Consider the following 19258-nt stretch of genomic DNA (forward strand, 5'->3'; position numbering starts at 1 on the left):
AGCAGTAGAACACTGGTGAGTATATGAATGAATTACTATCTCTTGTATTTCCCATCTTTAAGTAAAATGTGTGCCAGCAGACATCCCACACAGTAGTTGTATCATCACCATGTATGTCTTATGTCTACACATAACTGACATTTTAGCAAAGAACTCAAATTATATCTTTAGTTACTTTGTTGCTAACAACATGTAAAAAAAACAAAACAGATTTTTCCCATTTTGTCAGTTGAATCTATGCCAAAGATAACACAGTGTGATAGGCATAAAGCAATGTCTTTCTTGCTTGTTAAAACTATACAAAGTCTGTTTTTGCCTGATATACTGCACATTGCACACTCTTTGTACTTTTATACTCCCTGACCTGTCCACCAATTAGACGTTTACACAGTCTGTTTAACATCTTTATATTCTTATGTTCTTAACATCTTTTTCTTCATCACTGAATCAGGTGAACGGAGTACGGGTGGCTCTGCCCCACTCCCCCTCTCCTCTCATGTCTATTAGTCTTGCTGGTCAGTTCATCACGCTTCAAACATCCTTTGGCCTGAGGGTGCGTTGGGATGGAAACCATTATGCCCAGATCTCAGTTCCCAGGTTAGTATAAATATTGGTTTGAACTATTTTGATATTGTAGAACTTCTTTTTATTTGCTTCACACATTCATACAATACACCTGACCACTGTCTCCATTGCTCTATCATTATTTTTTTGATGACCACTTTCCTCTGATGCAACCATAACCTAACGATCTGAAGAAATTTTGATAGATAACGATCTAAACTGCTGAACATCACCAGTTGTTTTATGTATGTTGTGAGAACTTTAAAAAAAGCATAGCAGTCCATTTGTGTGCATATTGTGGACTTATGCAACTTTTAATATATACTAACGATGCCCTGGTTTATTGTATCAGGGATCTTTGCATTCTCTTCATTTGTTTCTAGAATTACAATAAAAGGCCAAGCAACACCTTATGAAACATTGCAAATATTCTTAAGCTTGTCTTATTTTAATCCTACATATCCTGCCTTGACTTTGTCCTACCAGCTCCTACTATGACCAAATGTGTGGCCTTTGTGGTGACTATGATGGGAACCCAGACAATGACTTCACTAAACCAGATGGCACTGTGGCAGGAAATAGTAATGACTTTGGGAACAGCTGGCAGACCAAAGACGATGAAGATGACTCGTGAGTTCCAACATATCTATCTTTCTGTCTTTTGGATTTCTTCTGGTTATGTCTTTTGTTACCTTACTGTTGGACTCTTTCTGACAAACTGAAGAGGATGTAACTGTGTTTTGTATTTGTGTTGACCAGATGTACCCCAGGAACAAAGCCTGATCCAGACTGTGACCCCAACTTGGAAGCTGAAGTTGTAAAACCAGAGAAATGTGGTAAAATTACAGACCCTACTGGACCCTTCCGGTAAGAATTCACAACCCCTCCACTTTTGGTTATCGACTTGGTTAAACTGATGGGATTCCTGGGATTTTACAACGTTTTTTTCCTGACCTTATAAAATCATGAAATAGATGGCAGCATGCCTGGTAATCACCCAACTGACCTGTAAAATATGAATAAATATTTTCAATACTATTACTGTAATGCTGTAATGAACCCTTCTGGCACTGGGATGCCAGCTTTGTTCTTTGTCCCTCATTCTCAAACGCAGCAGTAAGTTTTTACCAATGTCTTGCCAGTTTATCTCCATTTATCGTTGCAAAAAACCTGGGATACCAGGTTTTTTCTATAACCCTCCTTTGCAAATGCCACAGTGAGCTTTTGGCACCAGGATGCCAAGTTATTATTCCTCATTTGCAAATGCATCAACAAGGTTTTCTACCCAGGAGATTCCAGTTTCCCTTCCCCTCTGTCCCTCCCTCGCAAAATGCAGCAGCATGCTTCTTGGCACTAGGATGTCAGGCTTTCTTTCTCTATCCCTCCTTCTTAAATGCAGGAGCAAGTTTTTAGCACCGGGTTGCCAGTTCCTCTTCCGTCCCTCCCTTTTTCACAAAAATGCAGCAGCATGTTTTTTGGCACAGGAATGCCAGGTTCTCTTTCTTTCTCTATCCCTCGTTCACAAATGCAGTAGCACGCTTTTAGCACCGGGTTGCCAGTTCCTCTTCCGTCCCTCCCCTTTTCACAAAAATACAGCAGCATGTTTTTTGGCACTGGAATGCCAGGTTCTCTTTCTCTGTCCCTCCTTTGCAAATATACCAGCAAGCTTTTGGGCCCGGGATTCCTGGTTCCTTTCTCTGTTCCTCCTTTACAAATGCAGCAGCAGGCTTTTAGCGCTGGGATGCCATGTTTTCTTTCTCTTTTCCTCCTTTACAAATCCAGCAACATGCTTTTAGCACTGGGATGCCATGTTTTCTTTCTCTTTTCCTCCTTTACAAAACCATGGAATACCATTGCAAAAAGTGAATACTTTTTGCAATGGTATTCCAGGTTCTATTTCTCTGTCCTTCTTTTTCAAATTCGCCTGCATACATCAGGTACCGGGATGCCAGGTTCTTTTCCTTCATTTGCAGTAGCAAGCTTTTCTTCCCTCTATCTCTCCTGAGCAAAATGCAGCAGCGTGCTTTTTGGCACCTGGAAGCCAGTTTCTCTTTCCTCTTTCCCCAATAACTTGGATGCCAGGGTCCATACATCTATCTATCTTTCACAAAATGTAACAAAGCACATTCCTGACACCGTATTGCCAGTCTCTGTCTCCATATCGATCATTTTCAAACACAGCAGTAAAAGCTTTTACGAGCCGTCAAGCCATTGCCTCATGTCTTAAAATACAAACATGCATCCATCCAGCCTCCACACCAGTCGAGCCACGTTGCCACTCGATCAGGGGTTCTCCTCATTCAGCTATTAAGGTCTTTCGTTTTCTGAAATCTGCTTTGTGGTCTTCTCCCACCATTCCTTCGTAATTTTCCGAACTCAACCACTCCACTCTCTGGAATCCTTGACCATCTTCTCTCTGCGCTTCTCTTTTGTCCTGCTTTCCTTCTTCCACCTCAACCTGTAGCGGCAGATGGCTGTCCTTCCATGGGAATGGTTTTGCCAGAGGTTTCTTCCTGTTAAAAGGAGTTGTTCCTTCCCACTGTCGCCAAAGTGCTTGCTCATAGTTAGTCATATGATTGTTGGGTTGTTTCTGTAGGTATTACTGCAGGGTCTACCTTACATATAAAGCGCCTTGAGGCGATTGTTGTTGTAATTTGGGGCTGTATAAATAAATTGAATTGAAAAATTGAATTATTACTGCAGAGGTCTTTCACCTTCACAATGCACAATTATTGCTGCTTCTAGGGGATGCCTTCTTTGGGGATCTGCCAGCCCGGGAGGCACCAGTCCCCTTTGCGCCCTTCCCTAAAGCTCAGTTCAACTCATGTTTAAGCCATTCACCTTTTTCTAATAGGAACACTGTAAAATGTAAAATGACAATGTGGACTCAGTTAGTGAGTTAGAGATAAAGTATCCAAACACTTCCCTTCCTGTTCTTATCTATATATAATCCCCCAGTTCTACTAGCTGTTTGTTCTTCCATTCATTCCCAACCCTCCCTCCCCTTTTTCAATTTCAATTCTTTCACTGTTTCACTTCTCATTAGTACATGGGGATCTGCCAGCCCAGGAGCCACCGCCAGTCCCCAGCGAGGCCTTCCCCAAACCGCAGTTCAATTCATGTTTAAGCCATTCACCTTTATTCACTGGCCCCAGCTAGTGAATTGTTGCTAAACTTATGCAACAGTTGTTGACTGTTTCACCACCAAATGTAGCTTGTTTGTTTGTTTGAACTCAGATTTTCAGTATATGAGCCTCTGCCTTTTCCTACCTAAGCTAAGTGAGTGCTTTTCTCTGTTACAGGGAGTGCATCAGTGTAGTTAATCCCACTCCATTCTTCCAAAGCTGTGTGTATGACATGTGTCAGTTCAACGGCCAGCAGCACGTGCTGTGTGACCAGCTCCAGGCCTACACTGACGCATGTCATAGTGCTGGAGCCAAAGTCTACCAATGGAGAACTCCAGACTTCTGCCGTAAGTTTGAATCTGAGATATACCAAATATATCTAAAAGATATATGATATATAAAACATAGTCACAGTGACATCACCCATTGGCTTGATAAGCCCCATTCTGAAGCATAAATGAATAAAGACTTGAATAATACCTTTTCATGTTGGAAAAATGAGCCTTCAGCATTTTCCCTTTTAAATGGGGTGCATGCCATAGCTTCTCCATTTGGAAGTTGTATCCACCTGTAAATATAACCACGATATATTACATCCTGCTCACCAACATTATAATTGAACTTATAATCATATTTATAATTGTATAGGGAGGAGAGTTTAAGATACAGTGCACAATGCTGAAACCAATGTAAAATATTCAATGCAGTTAATATTGTCCTTGCTTTCATTTATGACACTGAATTAAATCAATATGAGATACGTAGGTGCCCTGTCTTTGAATCATCCTACTCCCACTCCCTTCTCTGTTGCTATTTGTCCACCATTGTTCCCTCTCATTATTGTTCATCCCTGTGTTTGTCCACACAGCTCTGACCTGTCCTCCCAATAGCTCCTACTCCCTTTGTGTGAGTTCATGTCCTGAGACATGTCTTGGTGTGGTGGGACCACCTGGCTGTGAGGAAGTGTGTGTGGAGGGTTGTGAGTGTAACCCTGGCTTCATTCTCAGTGATGACAAATGTGTGGAACTGAGAGACTGTGGTTGTGTGGACCCCAGTGGAACCTATCACCCTGTAAGTGGAAACAGCCTCCAAACAATTAAAACCATATTCCATTTACCTTTAAAATGTGCTAAGCTCATGCTAACATCATTTTCAGTTCTCTTTATGACTTCAACAGGAGAGACGCCAAGAGACACAAAGACCCTACAGTACAAAAGAAATTAAAACTCAACTAAATTAAGGGTGCATAGACTGCAGTGAACTGTGCCAACAGATTATATTTATTATACTGTATTTTACCTGAATTTAAAAGACACTGGTGTTATAGAATTTGTATTTATGTCACAGCATTTACATACGGGTGCCACCACAATTAGCAAGCCCAAAATCAATAAATAAATGAGTAAAGGTTGGCCTAATTAGTTAGTGGCATACAGAATCCCTGGTATGCATCCACATGTATATTTATATACATTTTGATACATTTATATTTATATATTTATTTATCATTTTTGATCTTTCCCACAAATTTCCCACGTGTGGGACTAATAAAGGTTATCTTATCTTATCTTTATATTCGTGTGATGTATAAGAGAGAATTACATGACAAAATTTTGATTGTTTTTTGTATTCTGTGTACATTTTTCAGGTGGGCGATGACTGGTACTTGGAGGGTTGTGAACAAAAGTGTATGTGTCACAGTGGAGGTCTGCTACAGTGTCATAACACCAGCTGTAACCCAACTACTGAGAGCTGCCAACTACAAGATGGAGAATATGAATGCCACCCTCTGGGTATGTTAATCACACAGCTTCACATAGAAATAGCTGCATGAATGCATGGATGTGGATTACAGTGTCAAGTGCTTTATCCGACTGGCCCTAGAAATGCAGTAAATAAATGCAGTCATTTTAGCAACAGGCGCTCCAAACCTCCACTGTCTCAACTGATGTTGTTAGTTTGGACTGAGTTTGTTAACACTGCATAATAACTTCCTACCTTTTTAGTTCCTGAAAGAGTATCTGCTCATTTTCCAGTAATCCTTTTTCTTTCTACCCAGACCTGTGTCCTCCTAACGCAGAGTATATAGAGTGTGGTCCAGCTTGCATTCCTACATGTATGGAACCCTCTACCAACTGTTCTGGCTCCTGCATCACTGGGTGTTTCTGCAAACCAGGCTTTGTCTTCAAAGGACGGCACTGCGTGCCACTGGACAAGTGTGGTTGTTTAGATGACAACAATAACTATTATGAGGTCAGATGTCCTAGTTAGTACTGTGTACAGTGTACATTTAAAGACATACAGTATACTTTCTCAGTACTGATTGTTTTCATTTTATCCAGCCTGGTGAGATAGTATTTGGAGATGGCTGCACAAAGCTGTGTCGCTGTGTAGGGAACTACACTTTGGAATGTGTTGATAACTCCTGTGACCCCACTGAAGAGTGTCGAGAGGTTAATGGTGTTGCAGGCTGTTATCCTAAAGGTAATAATGTTTGTTGACTTTATTGTTGTTGACTTGATTTAATGCAGTGTAATAAATTACATCTGCACAAAGAGCACCTTGTGTTGTGCTTTACAGTCAGTCGGTATAACTTGATAGTTGACAGTGTGGAAATTACAATTTTCTCATATATTATTCCTTTAGGTACATCCACATGCATTGCATCTGGCGATCCACACTACACCAGCTTTGACAAACGCAAATATGACTTCATGGGCAACTGCAGCTATCTGATGTCTAGTCCATGCAATGACACAACTGTGCCCTACTTTGAGGTCCATACTGACAATGAAAACCGGTATAACAGGCCGACCATCTCCTATGTGAATGCCGTACATGTATACGCACAGATGATAAAGATCTCCATTCTCAAAGGTGGCACTGTGCAGGTAAGACATGAGAGGAAGAAACAGGATGTTTTGCATGTGAAAACCAATCACGCTTTCAGTTTTTAGGCACTACTGCATTACAAACAAACATCATTCTGTGGTACAAATCACTGCACATGCTCAGGAACACTTCTGAAAACCACTGCAATTGACCATGGAAAGAAACTTGCACTTACACTTAACACTTAGTTCCTCCTACGCCGAGCGACGCATCGGGCAGCTAACAATCTCCATCGATGACGGTCAGGGGCGAATGTTTCAGCTTCGTCCCAGGCGATGTCGACTGTTTTCAGATCATCCATAAACATTCGACGCCATGTGATATTTGGTCGGCCTTGCTTTCGCTGGTTCTGCCAAAGGCTTCTTCCTGTTAAAAGACGCCTCTGTCACCAAAGTGCTTGGTCAATGGGGTCATATGATTGTTGTTTTTTTTCTCTGTATGTATTATTGTAGGGTCTGTCTTAAAATATAAAGCACCTTGAGGTGACTGTTTTTGTGATTTGGGACTATATAAAAAACATTGAATTTAAATGAATTGAATTGGAGACGTCGGAGGACACCGGCAGCCTTCCCTACTTTGGAGTTTACATCTTGATCAGAGATCCCATAATTCGAGATGATGCTGCCCAGATATGTGAAATTTTCCAACTTATCAGCACGTTATTGGTTGATTATGACGGGAACATGGGCAGTTGTGTAGCCAACTCCGAGTACCTTGGTTTTCTTGGCGCTTATTCGTAATCCGACTTCCTCACCTCCCTCTGCAAAGCTGCAGTCCATTCTTGGAGGTCTTCCGTAGTCGAGCCCAGTAGGGGCCCAGTAGCCAATTCAAAGGAATAAGGCAAAGCACTTTCCCGGGTACCGACAGGAGCGTGATGCCCCGGCAGTTGTTACAGTCACCCAAATCGCCTTTCGGGAAGTTTGGTGATAACACCTTTTGCCCATTCATAGGGTACACGCGATGTTGTCCAGCAGGCGTTTAGGGGTCTTCTAAGGGCGCCATCCAATCATCTGTCTGGACGCAGAACCGGGAGTTGGAGCAGAGACCACAAAAGGCGTATACAAACTGCTGGGGGACTCCATATTGACGTGGGATAGCCCATAGAGTCGGCCGGTGGACGTTGTCAAAAGCTTTCTTGAAGTCGTTGAAATTACCCATTCATAGGGTACATGCGATGTTGACCAGCAGGCATTTAGGGGACTTCTAAGGGCGGCATCCAACTGGGCTTCGTCGTCCTTCAGCATTGTGGGGAGGAACTCGTCCAGGCCAACATCGTTGTCTTGACTTCGGCGTTGCTAATTTTTCCGATATCGAAAGGAAGAAGATCCATGGAGGGTGCAAGTTCTTCGGCCTCGAACAAGTGGAGTGGCTCGGGCTGGTTTAAAGTATCGCAGAACTGTTTGGCTCAACGTTGGTCTTGCTCAGCGTCAGTGAGGAGGACTCGTCCATTTTGTCTCGGATTGGGACAGAGCGGCCACTGCGAGCCCCTGTTAGATCGTACAATGCGATTTAATATTCGGGTATCGTTCTGGTCGACTGTTTTCTTGTGCATTCATGCCTTTGGCTTCGATCCACTTTCGCTTGCCATGCCGGCAGCTGCGTTTAACATGTCGGGCATGACATTTACAGACATCATTGGCATGAGAAATGGTAAATGGCCTGTATTTATATAGCGCTTTACTAGTCCCTAAGGACCCCAAAGTGCTTTACATATCCAGTCATCCACCCATTCACACACACATTCACACACTGGTGATGGCAAGCTACATTGTAGCCACAGCCACCCTGGGGCGCACTGACAGAGGTGAGGCTGCCAGACACTGGCGCCACCAGGCCCTCTGACCACCACCAGTAGGCAACGGGTGAAGTGTCTTGCCCAAGGACACAACGACCGAGACTGTCCAAGCCGGGGCTCGAACCGGCAACCTTCCGATTACAAGGCGAACTCCCAACTCTTGAGCCACGATCGCCCACTAAAGGAACGTTTCTTTTCAGTTACAGATAGTAATGTTGTGACATGGGTAATTAAAAAATGAAAATGTTGGCCAGATTTGATGTACTCTGCCTATTTTCCCATACAGGTTAATGGGACCAATGTCAATCTGCCACTGTCTCCGTCCCCTGGTATTTCTGTGTTCAAGTCAGGAAAACACTACACTGTCTCCATGAACTTTGGTGTGACGGTTCGCTATGATGGAAACGCCTTCATGGACATCAAAGTAATCGAAGAGTGAGTGAAGACCAAATTCATGGTTTCCTTATAAAGTGGTGTTTTAATCACAAGTTCACCAGTCCAGAAATCTACATCCATACTGATACAACTAAAACTATATGTCATGCGCCACGGCGCGCGTGCACAAAAGGATCCAGATGCAGACTCCGCGCTAACAGAAAAGACACTTTATTGAAATAACGAAAGGCGACCCGGGAAAACTAGAGAGCAAAACAAGAAACTAAAAACCCGGGGAATAATGACACGAGGAAGCCAAGATCGGGACCATGGGAGGCTGCAATAGAAAGGGGAGATGATTACTAGGGAGCCGGAAAGTAGGGAAAACACATCAGGACTGAGTTAGAGTAGGGGGCTTACGATGGAACGGGACTGTGGGAGCTCGGGAGGGAAGTGTGGCAGTCCGTGAGCAGAAAGTCCGTGGAAATAGCGAATGGGCCAGATGATGCACCGAGTGATCCAGTTGAGCCGGAGGACAGGCAGGTGGCAGACGCCGAGTCGAAACCTGGACACAAGTAGGCAGATTAAACACAGTTCCAACCAGAAGGGAATGCACGCTTTCGTGGAAGTCTAGTTACCACTGTGGGGGGACTAACGGACTGGCGTGGAGCCTTCCATCAGTGCCGGGTTCAGTAGATCTCCGTGTAGTCACCGTGATGGAGAACAGATGTGCCGGTGATAGCCCGGGGGTGTGGCTACCCGAGCGTCACGCATTCCTCAGACACAGGACAACGGACCATGACACTATAACACATTTTCATATACTGAACATGACTCCTTTATCTGTAAGGAGTAGTAAGGTGATAAAGGCAGAGATTAATGACACAGCTAGGATATTTTATTTAAACAATTTAGCAGGGGCAACACAAACAGCTCCCTCAAAATTTCAAGATAAAATCACACAAAACTTCTAATTTCCTGACTAGTTAATTCTATGCTGATGCTATCAAACACATCAAATGTACATGTCTGATCTTTTAGTCTTACTAATGTGTGGGGTTTAGTCTACTGCTGAAAAGAAACTTGGCTGCAATTAAAACACGTTGTAGTTCTGGCTTACTTGTTAGTCTTTCTTGCATAAGACTCTAACACAATCATTTTCTGCAATCTGCAGCTATCAGAACAAGCTGTGTGGCCTGTGTGGCAACTATGATGGAGATACCAAAGATGACTTCCGCAAACCGGATGGAAGCTTAGCTGAAAATGCCAATGACTTTGGACACAGTTGGAACATGAATCCAGAGTGAGTATTGCAGAGATGCAAGTGTAAAGAAACATTTACCATTGACAAAAGACAAATGTTCTTAAGATGATGGTCTGTCTTGACAGATGTAATGAGAAACCCAACACTACCATCCCTGGGTGCAATGAAGAAGAACAGGAACTGTATGAAAGCTCTGGATATTGTGGCATTCTGCTGGACAAAAATGGACCTTTTGCTGTGTGCCATCCCAAAGTCAACCCCAATGTATGTTCATGTAGAGGATAGTGCACATATAATAAACAAATGTGGAACCAGTCCTTATTCTGAGCTTGTTGTATTTGTGTATGTGTGTGTGCATTCAGGGTGAAAATGTGATATTAGTAATAGTGGAATAATTTGAATATATGGTTTTAGATGGTCACACAATATAAAGCATTGTAACAAAGTGATTGTTTGTTCTCAGAATTACTTCAGGGACTGTGTCTTTGACTTGTGTGAGCTGGATGGTGCCAAGCCCATTTTGTGTGAAGCCATTGAAGCCTATGTCAATGAATGCCAAGATCGTGGGGTCAACCTTGGACCATGGAGGAATGAAACCTTCTGCCGTGAGTATTGGAAGGACAAATGATTTAATTTAGTAGTAAAATATCTTTAGGTATATCATTAGGTAAAAATCAGCTTGGCTGAGTAGTTGGGAGAAAATAACACAAAGAAGTTTATGTCAGTTTTGACTTGTGGAAGAGTACTTTATACGGGCTTCCTACTCACTAAAGTTAACTGAGGGAGTGCTGCTTTAGCATACCTAGTTGGGCAGACAACATATGCCAAGAGGCTGCAGGAGACTGGGTTACCACCAAACTCAAACAATCTAGTTCCACGGAAGACAACACAGCTGGAAGTGCCAAAGACGTATCTCTTTTCTTGTGAAAAGCTGTCATTTTATATTTTAACCAGCACATACTTTTGTTTCCTATCACTAACTTCAACCTCTTGTGGTCTGCTTAGCACTGAGCTGTCCCCCAAACAGCCACTATGAACCTTGTGCAGATCCTTGTCAGGAAACATGCTTTGGAAAACCCCCCTCCTGCTCTGGTCCCTGCTCTGAGTCCTGTGTGTGTGATCCCAGCTATGTCCTGAGTGCTGGCAAGTGCGTTAAGGAGAACATGTGTGGCTGCAACCACACGAACGGCCAGTATTATGAGGTATGGTGAAGTGGGTCTGATAAGCCGGCAGTGAATCATTTGGTCCTTTGTATTTCAAGTCAGGTCACTTGCAGTCTCTTTATGTCCTCTCTAAAACAACATTTTCATACATACATGCATAAAATGATCTACAAAGAATCATCTGTGCCTGCTATGCTTAATTGTCAATTTTGTTGTCTGTTTGTCAGCCTGGAGAGGAGTTTTTTGAGGAAGACTGCAAGCGAAAATGTTGGTGTGGTGCAGCTGGAATTACCTGTGAAGCCTCTGAATGCCCCCCAATGCATGAATGTAAACTTCAGGATGGAGAGCTGGGCTGCTATCCTACGAGTATGTTTGTAATGTTCACACCTAGCATTTTCTATCCCTGCTCTAATATACATAATTAGACTGAGTAATGGAAGATAGAGAAGCACAACCCAGAGGTGTCTTTTACTTTCAATAACAGTGAAATATTTATGTGTGTGTTGCTGTTATGTTTCTTTTGCTCTCTTCTGTACAGTTTGTCTATAACAACACTTGTTACATGCAATTCTTTATAATGCAAAATCACAGAGTTGCAGAAAAGAAATTGAAATAATACAAAATTTTGTCTAGTCAGGAAATGATATATTCCTTGCATCTATTTTAATGCCAGTATAAGTCCAAAGCAGCAGTGAACTGCACTGTTATTAGGTAATTGTTCTACAGTGGCTTCATCTGTGTTTCAGTCTGATGTTCCTGATGTTTTTCCCCTCTCTCAGGCTTTCAGGATTGTGTAGTTTCTGGGGATCCACACTACAACACCTTTGACAAGAAGTACTACAGCTTCATGGGAACCTGTACTTACACACTGGCCAGAAGCTGTAGGAACAGCACAGGTACACACTATTTTGAGACATTTATTCATTAAGATGTTTGGGTTTCATTGCACCTGTTCTAGTCTTGCCACACCACACGCACAAATGAAAGTTTAAATGAGCTAAATTTACTCATTTATTATTTTCATCGCAAAGCATGACATATATTGTTTTCATTCACGTTTGCTGCAAAGAGAAGACACTGAATGTCAGTGGTGGTTTGTATGTTAATGCCAATGTTCACCTTTAATATAAACACACAATATTCCTGATTGTCGTGGTCTTCCCTGTGCAGGCCCTTGGTTCTCTGTGGAGGCAAAGAATGAAGAGAGAGGAGTTGCAGGAGTGTCATACCTGAGGAAGCTATATGTGACAGTGGATGGAATTACTGTGACCCTGATGAAGAGCAGTAGAACACTGGTCAGTATATGAATGAATTACTATCTCTTGTATTTCCCATCTTTAAGTAAAATGTGTGCCAGCAGACATCCCACACAGTAGTTGTATCATCACCATGTATGTCTTATGTCTACACATAACTGACATTTTAGCAAAGAACTCAAATTATATCTTTAGTTACTTTGTTGCTAACAACATGTAAAAAAAACAAAACAGATTTTTCCCATTTTGTCAGTTGAATCTATGCCAAAGATAACACAGTGTGATAGGCATAAAGCAATGTCTTTCTTGCTTGTTAAAACTATACAAAGTCTGTTTTTGCCTGATATACTGCACATTGCACACTCTTTGTACTTTTATACTCCCTGACCTGTCCACCAATTAGACGTTTACACAGTCTGTTTAACATCTTTATATTCTTATATTCTTAACATCTTTTTCTTCATCACTGAATCAGGTGAACGGAGTACGGGTGGCTCTGCCCCACTCCCCCTCTCCTCTCATGTCTATTAGTCTTGCTGGTCAGTTCATCACGCTTCAAACATCCTTTGGCCTGAGGGTGCGTTGGGATGGAAACCATTATGCCCAGATCTCAGTTCCCAGGTTAGTATAAATATTGGTTTGAACTATTTTGATATTGTAGAACTTCTTTTTATTTGCTTCACACATTCATACAATACACCTGACCACTGTCTCCATTGCTCTATCATTATTTTTTTGATGACCACTTTCCTCTGATGCAACCATAACCTAACGATCTGAAGAAACTCTGATAGATAACGATCTAAACTGCTGAACATCACCAGTTGTTTTATGTATGTTGTGAAAACAAAGCAGTCCATTTGTGTGCATATTGTGGACTTATGCAACTTTTAATACGATGCCCTGGTTTATTGTATCAGGGATCTTTGCATTCTCTTCATTTGTTTCTAGAATTACAATAAAAGGCCAAGCAACACCTTATGAAACATTGCAAATATTCTTAAGCTTGTCTTATTTTAATCCTACATATCCTGCCTTGACTTTGTCCTACCAGCTCCTACTATGACCAAATGTGTGGCCTTTGTGGTGACTATGATGGGAACCCAGACAATGACTTCACTAAACCAGATGGCACTGTGGCAGGAAATAGTAATGACTTTGGGAACAGCTGGCAGACCAAAGACGATGAAGATGACTCGTGAGTTCCAACATATCTACCTTTCTGTCTTTTGGATTTCTTCTGGTTATGTCTTTTGTTACCTTACTGTCGGACTCTTTCTGACAAACTGAAGAGGATGTAACTGTGTTTTGTATTTGTATTGACCAGATGTACCCCAGGAACAAAGCCTGATCCAGACTGTGACCCCAACTTGGAAGCTGAAGTTGTAAAACCAGAGAAATGTGGTAAAATTACAGACCCTACTGGACCCTTCCGGTAAGAATTCACAACCCCTCCACTTTTGGTTATCGACTTGGTTAAACTGATGGGATTCCTGGGATTTTACAACGTTTTTTTCCTGACCTTATAAAATCATGAAATAGATGGCAGCATGCCTGGTAATCACCCAACTGACCTGTAAAATATGAATAAATATTTTCAATACTATTACTGTAATGCTGTAATGAACCCTTCTGGCACTGGGATGCCAGTTTCGTTCTTTGTCCCTCATTCTCAAACGCAGCAGCAAGTTTTTACCAATGACTTGCCAGTTTATCTCTATCTATCGTTGCAAAAAACCTGGGATACCAGGTTCTTTCTATAACCCTCCTTTGCAAATACAACAGTGAGCTTTTGGCACCAGGATGCCAAGTTATTATTCCTCATTTGCAAATGCATCAACAAGGTTTTCTACCCAGGAGATTCCAGTTTCCCTTCCCCTCTATCCCTCCCTCGCACAATGCAGCAGCATGCTTCTTGGCACTAGGATGTCAGGCTTTCTTTCTCTATCCCTCCTTCACAAATGCAGGAGCACGCTTTTAGCACCGGGTTGCCAGTTCCTCTTCTGTCCCTCCCTTTTTCACAAAAATGCAGCAGCATGTTTTTTGGCACAGGAATGCCAGGTTCTCTTTCTCTTTTCCTCCTTTACAAATCCAGCAGAATGCTTTTTGCAATGGTACTCCAGGTTCTATTTCTCTGTCTTTTTCAAATTTGCCAGCATACATCTGGCACCGGGATGCCAGTTCTTTTCCTTCATTTGCAGTAGCAAGCTTTTCTTCCCTCTATCTCTCCTGAGCAAAATGCAGCAGCGTGCTTTTTGGCACCTGGAAGCCAGTATCTCTTCCCACTTTCCCCAATAACTTGGATGCCAGGGTCCATGCATTTATCTATCTTTCACAAAATGTAACAGTGCACATTCCTGACACCGTATTGCCAGTCTTTGTCTCCATATCGATCATTTTCAAACACACCAGAATAGCTTTTACGAGCCGTCAAGCCATTGCCTCATGTCTTAAAATACAGACATGCATCCATCCAGCCTCCACACCAGTCGAGCCACGTTGCCACTCGATCAGGGGTTCTCCTCATTAAGCTATTAAGGTCTTTCGTTTTCTGAAATTTGCTTTGTGGTCTTCTCCCACCATTCCTTCGTAATTTTCCGAACTCAACCACTCCACTCTCTGGAATCCTTGACCATCTTCTCCCTGCGCTTCTCTTTTGTCCTGCTTTCCTTCTTCCACTTCAGCCGGTAGCGGCAGATGGCTGTCCTTCCATGGGAATGGTTTTGCCAGAAGTTTCTTCCCGTTAAAAGGAGTTGTTCCTTCCCAATTCCCAAAGTGCTTGCTCATAGGGAGTCATATGATTGTTGGGTTTTCTCTGTAGGTATTATTGCAGGGTCTACCTTACATATAAAGCACCTTGAGGCGATTGTTGTTGTGATTTGGGCTGTATAAATAAATTGAATTGAAAAATTGAATTATTCCTGCAGAGGTCTTTCACCTTCACAATGCACAGTTATTGCTGCTTCTAGGGGATGTCTTCTTTGGGGATCTGCCAGCCCAGGAGCCGCCGCCAGTCCACAGCGAGACCTTCCCCAAACCGCAGTTCAATTCATGTTTAAGCCATTCACCTTTATTCACTGGCCCCAGCTAGTGAATTGTTGCTAAACTTATGCAACAATTGTTGACTGTTTCACCACCAAATGTAGCTTTTTTGTTTGTTCGAACTCAGATTTTCAGTATATATGAGCCTCTGCCTTTTCCTACCTAAGCTAAGTGAGTGCTTTTCTCTGTTACAGGGAGTGCATCAGTGTAGTTAATCCCACTCCATTCTTCCAAAGCTGTGTGTATGACATGTGTCAGTTCAACGGCCAGCAGCACGTGCTGTGTGACCAGCTCCAGGCCTACACTGACGCATGTCATAGTGCTGGAGCCAAAGTCTACCAATGGAGAACTCCAGACTTCTGCCGTAAGTTTGAATCTGAGATATACCAAATATATCTAAATGATATATGATAGTTTAATAATAATATCAGCTGTTCTTTCTGAATATCATAAAGTATATATAAAACATAGTCACAGTGACATCGCCCATTGGCTTGATAAGCCCCATTCTGAAGCATAAATGAATAAAGACTTGAATAATACCTTTTCATTTTGGAAAAATGAGCCTTCAGCATTTTCCCTTTTAAATGGGGTGCATGCCATAGCTTCTCCATTTGGAAGTTGTCTCCACCTGTAAATATAACCACGATATATTACATCCTGCTCACCAACATTATAATTGAACTTATAATCATATTTATAATTGTATAGGGAGGAGAGTTTAAGATACAGTGCACAATGCTGAAACCAATGTAAAATATTCAATGCAGTTAATATTATCCTTGCTTTCATTTATGACACTGAGTTAAATCAATATGAGATACGTAGGTGCCCTGTCTTTGAATCATCGTACTACCCATTCCCTTCTCTGTTGCTATTTGTCCACCATTGTTCCCTCTCATTATTGTTCATCCCTGTGTTTGTCCACACAGCTCTGACCTGTCCTCCCAATAGCTCCTACTCCCTTTGTGTGAATTCATGTCCTGAGACATGTCTTGGTGTGGTGGGACCACCTGGCTGTGAGGAAGTGTGTGTGGAGGGTTGTGAGTGTAACCCTGGCTTCATTCTCAGTGATGACAAATGTGTGGAACTGAGAGACTGTGGTTGTGTGGACCCCAGTGGAACCTATCACCCTGTAAGTGGAAACAGCCTCCAAACAATTAAAACCATATTCCATTTACCTTTAAAATGTGCTAAGCTCATGCTAACATCATTTTCAGTTCTCTTTATAACTTCAACAGGAGAGACGCCAAGAGACACAAAGACCCTACAGTACAAAAGAAATTAAAACTCAACTAAATTAAGGGTGCATAGACTGCAGAGAACTGTTGGCACATAAATATTGGTTTTACAACAAAGATTTTTACTTTCAACTTATCAAGCACAGATTATATTTATTATACTGTATTATACCTGAATTTAAAAGACACTGGTGTTATAGAATTTGTATTTATGTCATAGCATTTACATACTGGTGCCACCACAATTAGCAAGCCCAAAATCAATAAATAAATGAGTAAAGGTTGGCCTAATTAGTTAGTAGCATACAGAATCCCTGGTTTGCATCCAAATGTATATTTATCATTTTGATCTTTATATTCGTGTGATGTATAAGAGAGAATGTAAAAGGAGTCTGCAAAGAAAGGCGTCTGGACTTCTTTAAGTTGCTTGAAGACTGAAAGACTTAAAGAAGTCCAGACGCTTTTCTTTGCAAGCTCCTTTGACTACGATGACCTGGATGACTGAGAACCTTCACAGACATATAAGAGAGAATTACATGACAAAATTTTGATTGTTTTTTGCATTCTGTGTACATTTGTCAGGTGGGCGATGACTGGTACTTGGAGGGTTGTGAACAAAAGTGTATGTGTCACAGTGGAGGTCTGCTACAGTGTCATAACACCAGCTGTAACCCAACTACTGAGAGCTGCCAACTACAAGATGGAGAATATGAATGCCACCCTCTGGGTATGTTAATCACACAGCTTCACATAGAAATAGCTGCATGAATGCATGGATGTGGATTACAGTGTCAAGTGCTTTATCCGACTGGCCCTAGAAATGCAGTAAATAAATGCAGTCATTTTAGCAACAGGCGCTCCAAACCTCCACTGTCTCAACTGATGTTGTTAGTTTGGACTGAGTTTGTTAACACTGCATAATAACTTCCTACCTTTTTAGTTCCTGAAAGAGTATCTGCTCATTTTCCAGTAATCCTTTTTCTTTCTACCCAGACCTGTGTCCTCCTAACGCAGAGTATATAGAGTGTGGTCCAGCTTGCATTCCTACATGTATGGAACCCTCTACCAACTGTTCTGGCTCCTGCATCACTGGGTGTTTCTGCAAACCAGGCTTTGTCTTCAAAGGACGGCACTGCGTGCCACTGGACAAGTGTGGTTGTTTAGATGACAACAATAACTATTATGAGGTCAGATGTCCTAGTTAGTACTGTGTACAGTGTACATTTAAAGACATACAGTATACTTTCTCAGTACTGATTGTTTTCATTTTATCCAGCCTGGTGAGATAGTATTTGGAGATGGCTGCACAAAGCTGTGTCGCTGTGTAGGGAACTACACTTTGGAATGTGTTGATAACTCCTGTGACCCCACTGAAGAGTGTCGAGAGGTTAATGGTGTTGCAGGCTGTTATCCTAAAGGTAATAATGTTTGTTGACTTTATTGTTGTTGACTTGATTTAATGCAGTGTAATAAATTACATCTGCACAAAGAGCACCTTGTGTTGTGCTTTACAGTCAGTCGGTATAACTTGATAGTTGACAGTGTGGAAATTACAATTTTCTCATATATTATTCCTTTAGGTACATCCACATGCATTGCATCTGGCGATCCACACTACACCAGCTTTGACAAACGCAAATATGACTTCATGGGCAACTGCAGCTATCTGATGTCTAGTCCATGCAATGACACAACTGTGCCCTACTTTGAGGTCCATACTGACAATGAAAACCGGTATAACAGGCCGACCATCTCCTATGTGAATGCCGTACATGTATACGCACAGATGATAAAGATCTCCATTCTCAAAGGTGGCACTGTGCAGGTAAGACATGAGAGGAAGAAACAGGATGTTTTGCATGTGAAAACCAATCACGCTTTCACGTTATCAGGCACTACTGCATTACAAACAAACATCATTCTGTGGTACAAATCACTGCACATGCTCAGGAACACTTCTGAAAACCACTGCAATTGACCATGGAAAGAAACTTGCACTTACACTTAACACTTAGTTCCTCCTACGCCGAGTGACGCATCGGGCAGCTAACAATCTCCATCGATGACGGTCAGGGGCGAATGTTTCAGCTTCGTCCCAGGCGATGTCGACTGTTTTCAGATCATCCATAAACATTCGACGCCATGTGATATTTGGTCGGCCTTGCTTTCGCTGGTTCTGCCAAAGGCTTCTTCCTGTTAAAAGACGCCTCTGTCACCAAAGTGCTTGGTCAATGGGGTCATATGATTGTTGTTTTTTTTCTCTGTATGTATTATTGTAGGGTCTATCTTAAAATATAAAGCACCTTGAGGTGACTGTTTTTGTGATTTGGGACTATATAAAAAACATTGAATTTAAATGAATTGAATTGGAGACGTCGGAGGACACCGGCAGCCTTCCCTACTTTGGAGTTTACATCTTGATCAGAGATCCCATAATTCGAGATGATGCTGCCCAGATATGTGAAATTTTCCAACTTATCAGCACGTTATTGGTTGATTATGACGGGAACATGGGCAGTTGTGTAGCCAACTCCGAGTACC

At 42.1% G+C, this 19258-nt stretch overlaps 1 protein-coding gene across 1 annotated transcript in view; it reads left to right on the forward strand.

Annotated features, from left to right (window-relative positions):
* The window catches only part of zanl (zonadhesin, like), a 127494-nt gene that overhangs the window by 71936 nt on the left and 36300 nt on the right, over window positions 1-19258 (forward strand). Inside the window, 26 exon segments of the mRNA XM_085349915.1 lie at window positions 452-597; window positions 1051-1194; window positions 1324-1431; window positions 3867-4036; window positions 4558-4760; window positions 5338-5482; window positions 5749-5942; window positions 6032-6173; window positions 6336-6580; window positions 8663-8811; window positions 9926-10054; window positions 10141-10279; window positions 10479-10620; window positions 11021-11217; window positions 11406-11544; window positions 11958-12074; window positions 12349-12473; window positions 12910-13055; window positions 13489-13632; window positions 13762-13869; window positions 15671-15840; window positions 16409-16611; window positions 17300-17444; window positions 17711-17904; window positions 17994-18135; window positions 18298-18542. Coding sequence (XP_085206041.1) covers window positions 452-597; window positions 1051-1194; window positions 1324-1431; window positions 3867-4036; window positions 4558-4760; window positions 5338-5482; window positions 5749-5942; window positions 6032-6173; window positions 6336-6580; window positions 8663-8811; window positions 9926-10054; window positions 10141-10279; window positions 10479-10620; window positions 11021-11217; window positions 11406-11544; window positions 11958-12074; window positions 12349-12473; window positions 12910-13055; window positions 13489-13632; window positions 13762-13869; window positions 15671-15840; window positions 16409-16611; window positions 17300-17444; window positions 17711-17904; window positions 17994-18135; window positions 18298-18542 — 4131 coding nt within the window.

Source organism: Diplotaxodon limnothrissa, linkage group LG3 (genome assembly GCF_057381915.1).
Source record: "Diplotaxodon limnothrissa isolate DT_005_m linkage group LG3, D_limnothrissa_male_GT1.1, whole genome shotgun sequence".
NCBI classification, from domain to species: Eukaryota; Metazoa; Chordata; class Actinopteri; order Cichliformes; family Cichlidae; genus Diplotaxodon; species Diplotaxodon limnothrissa.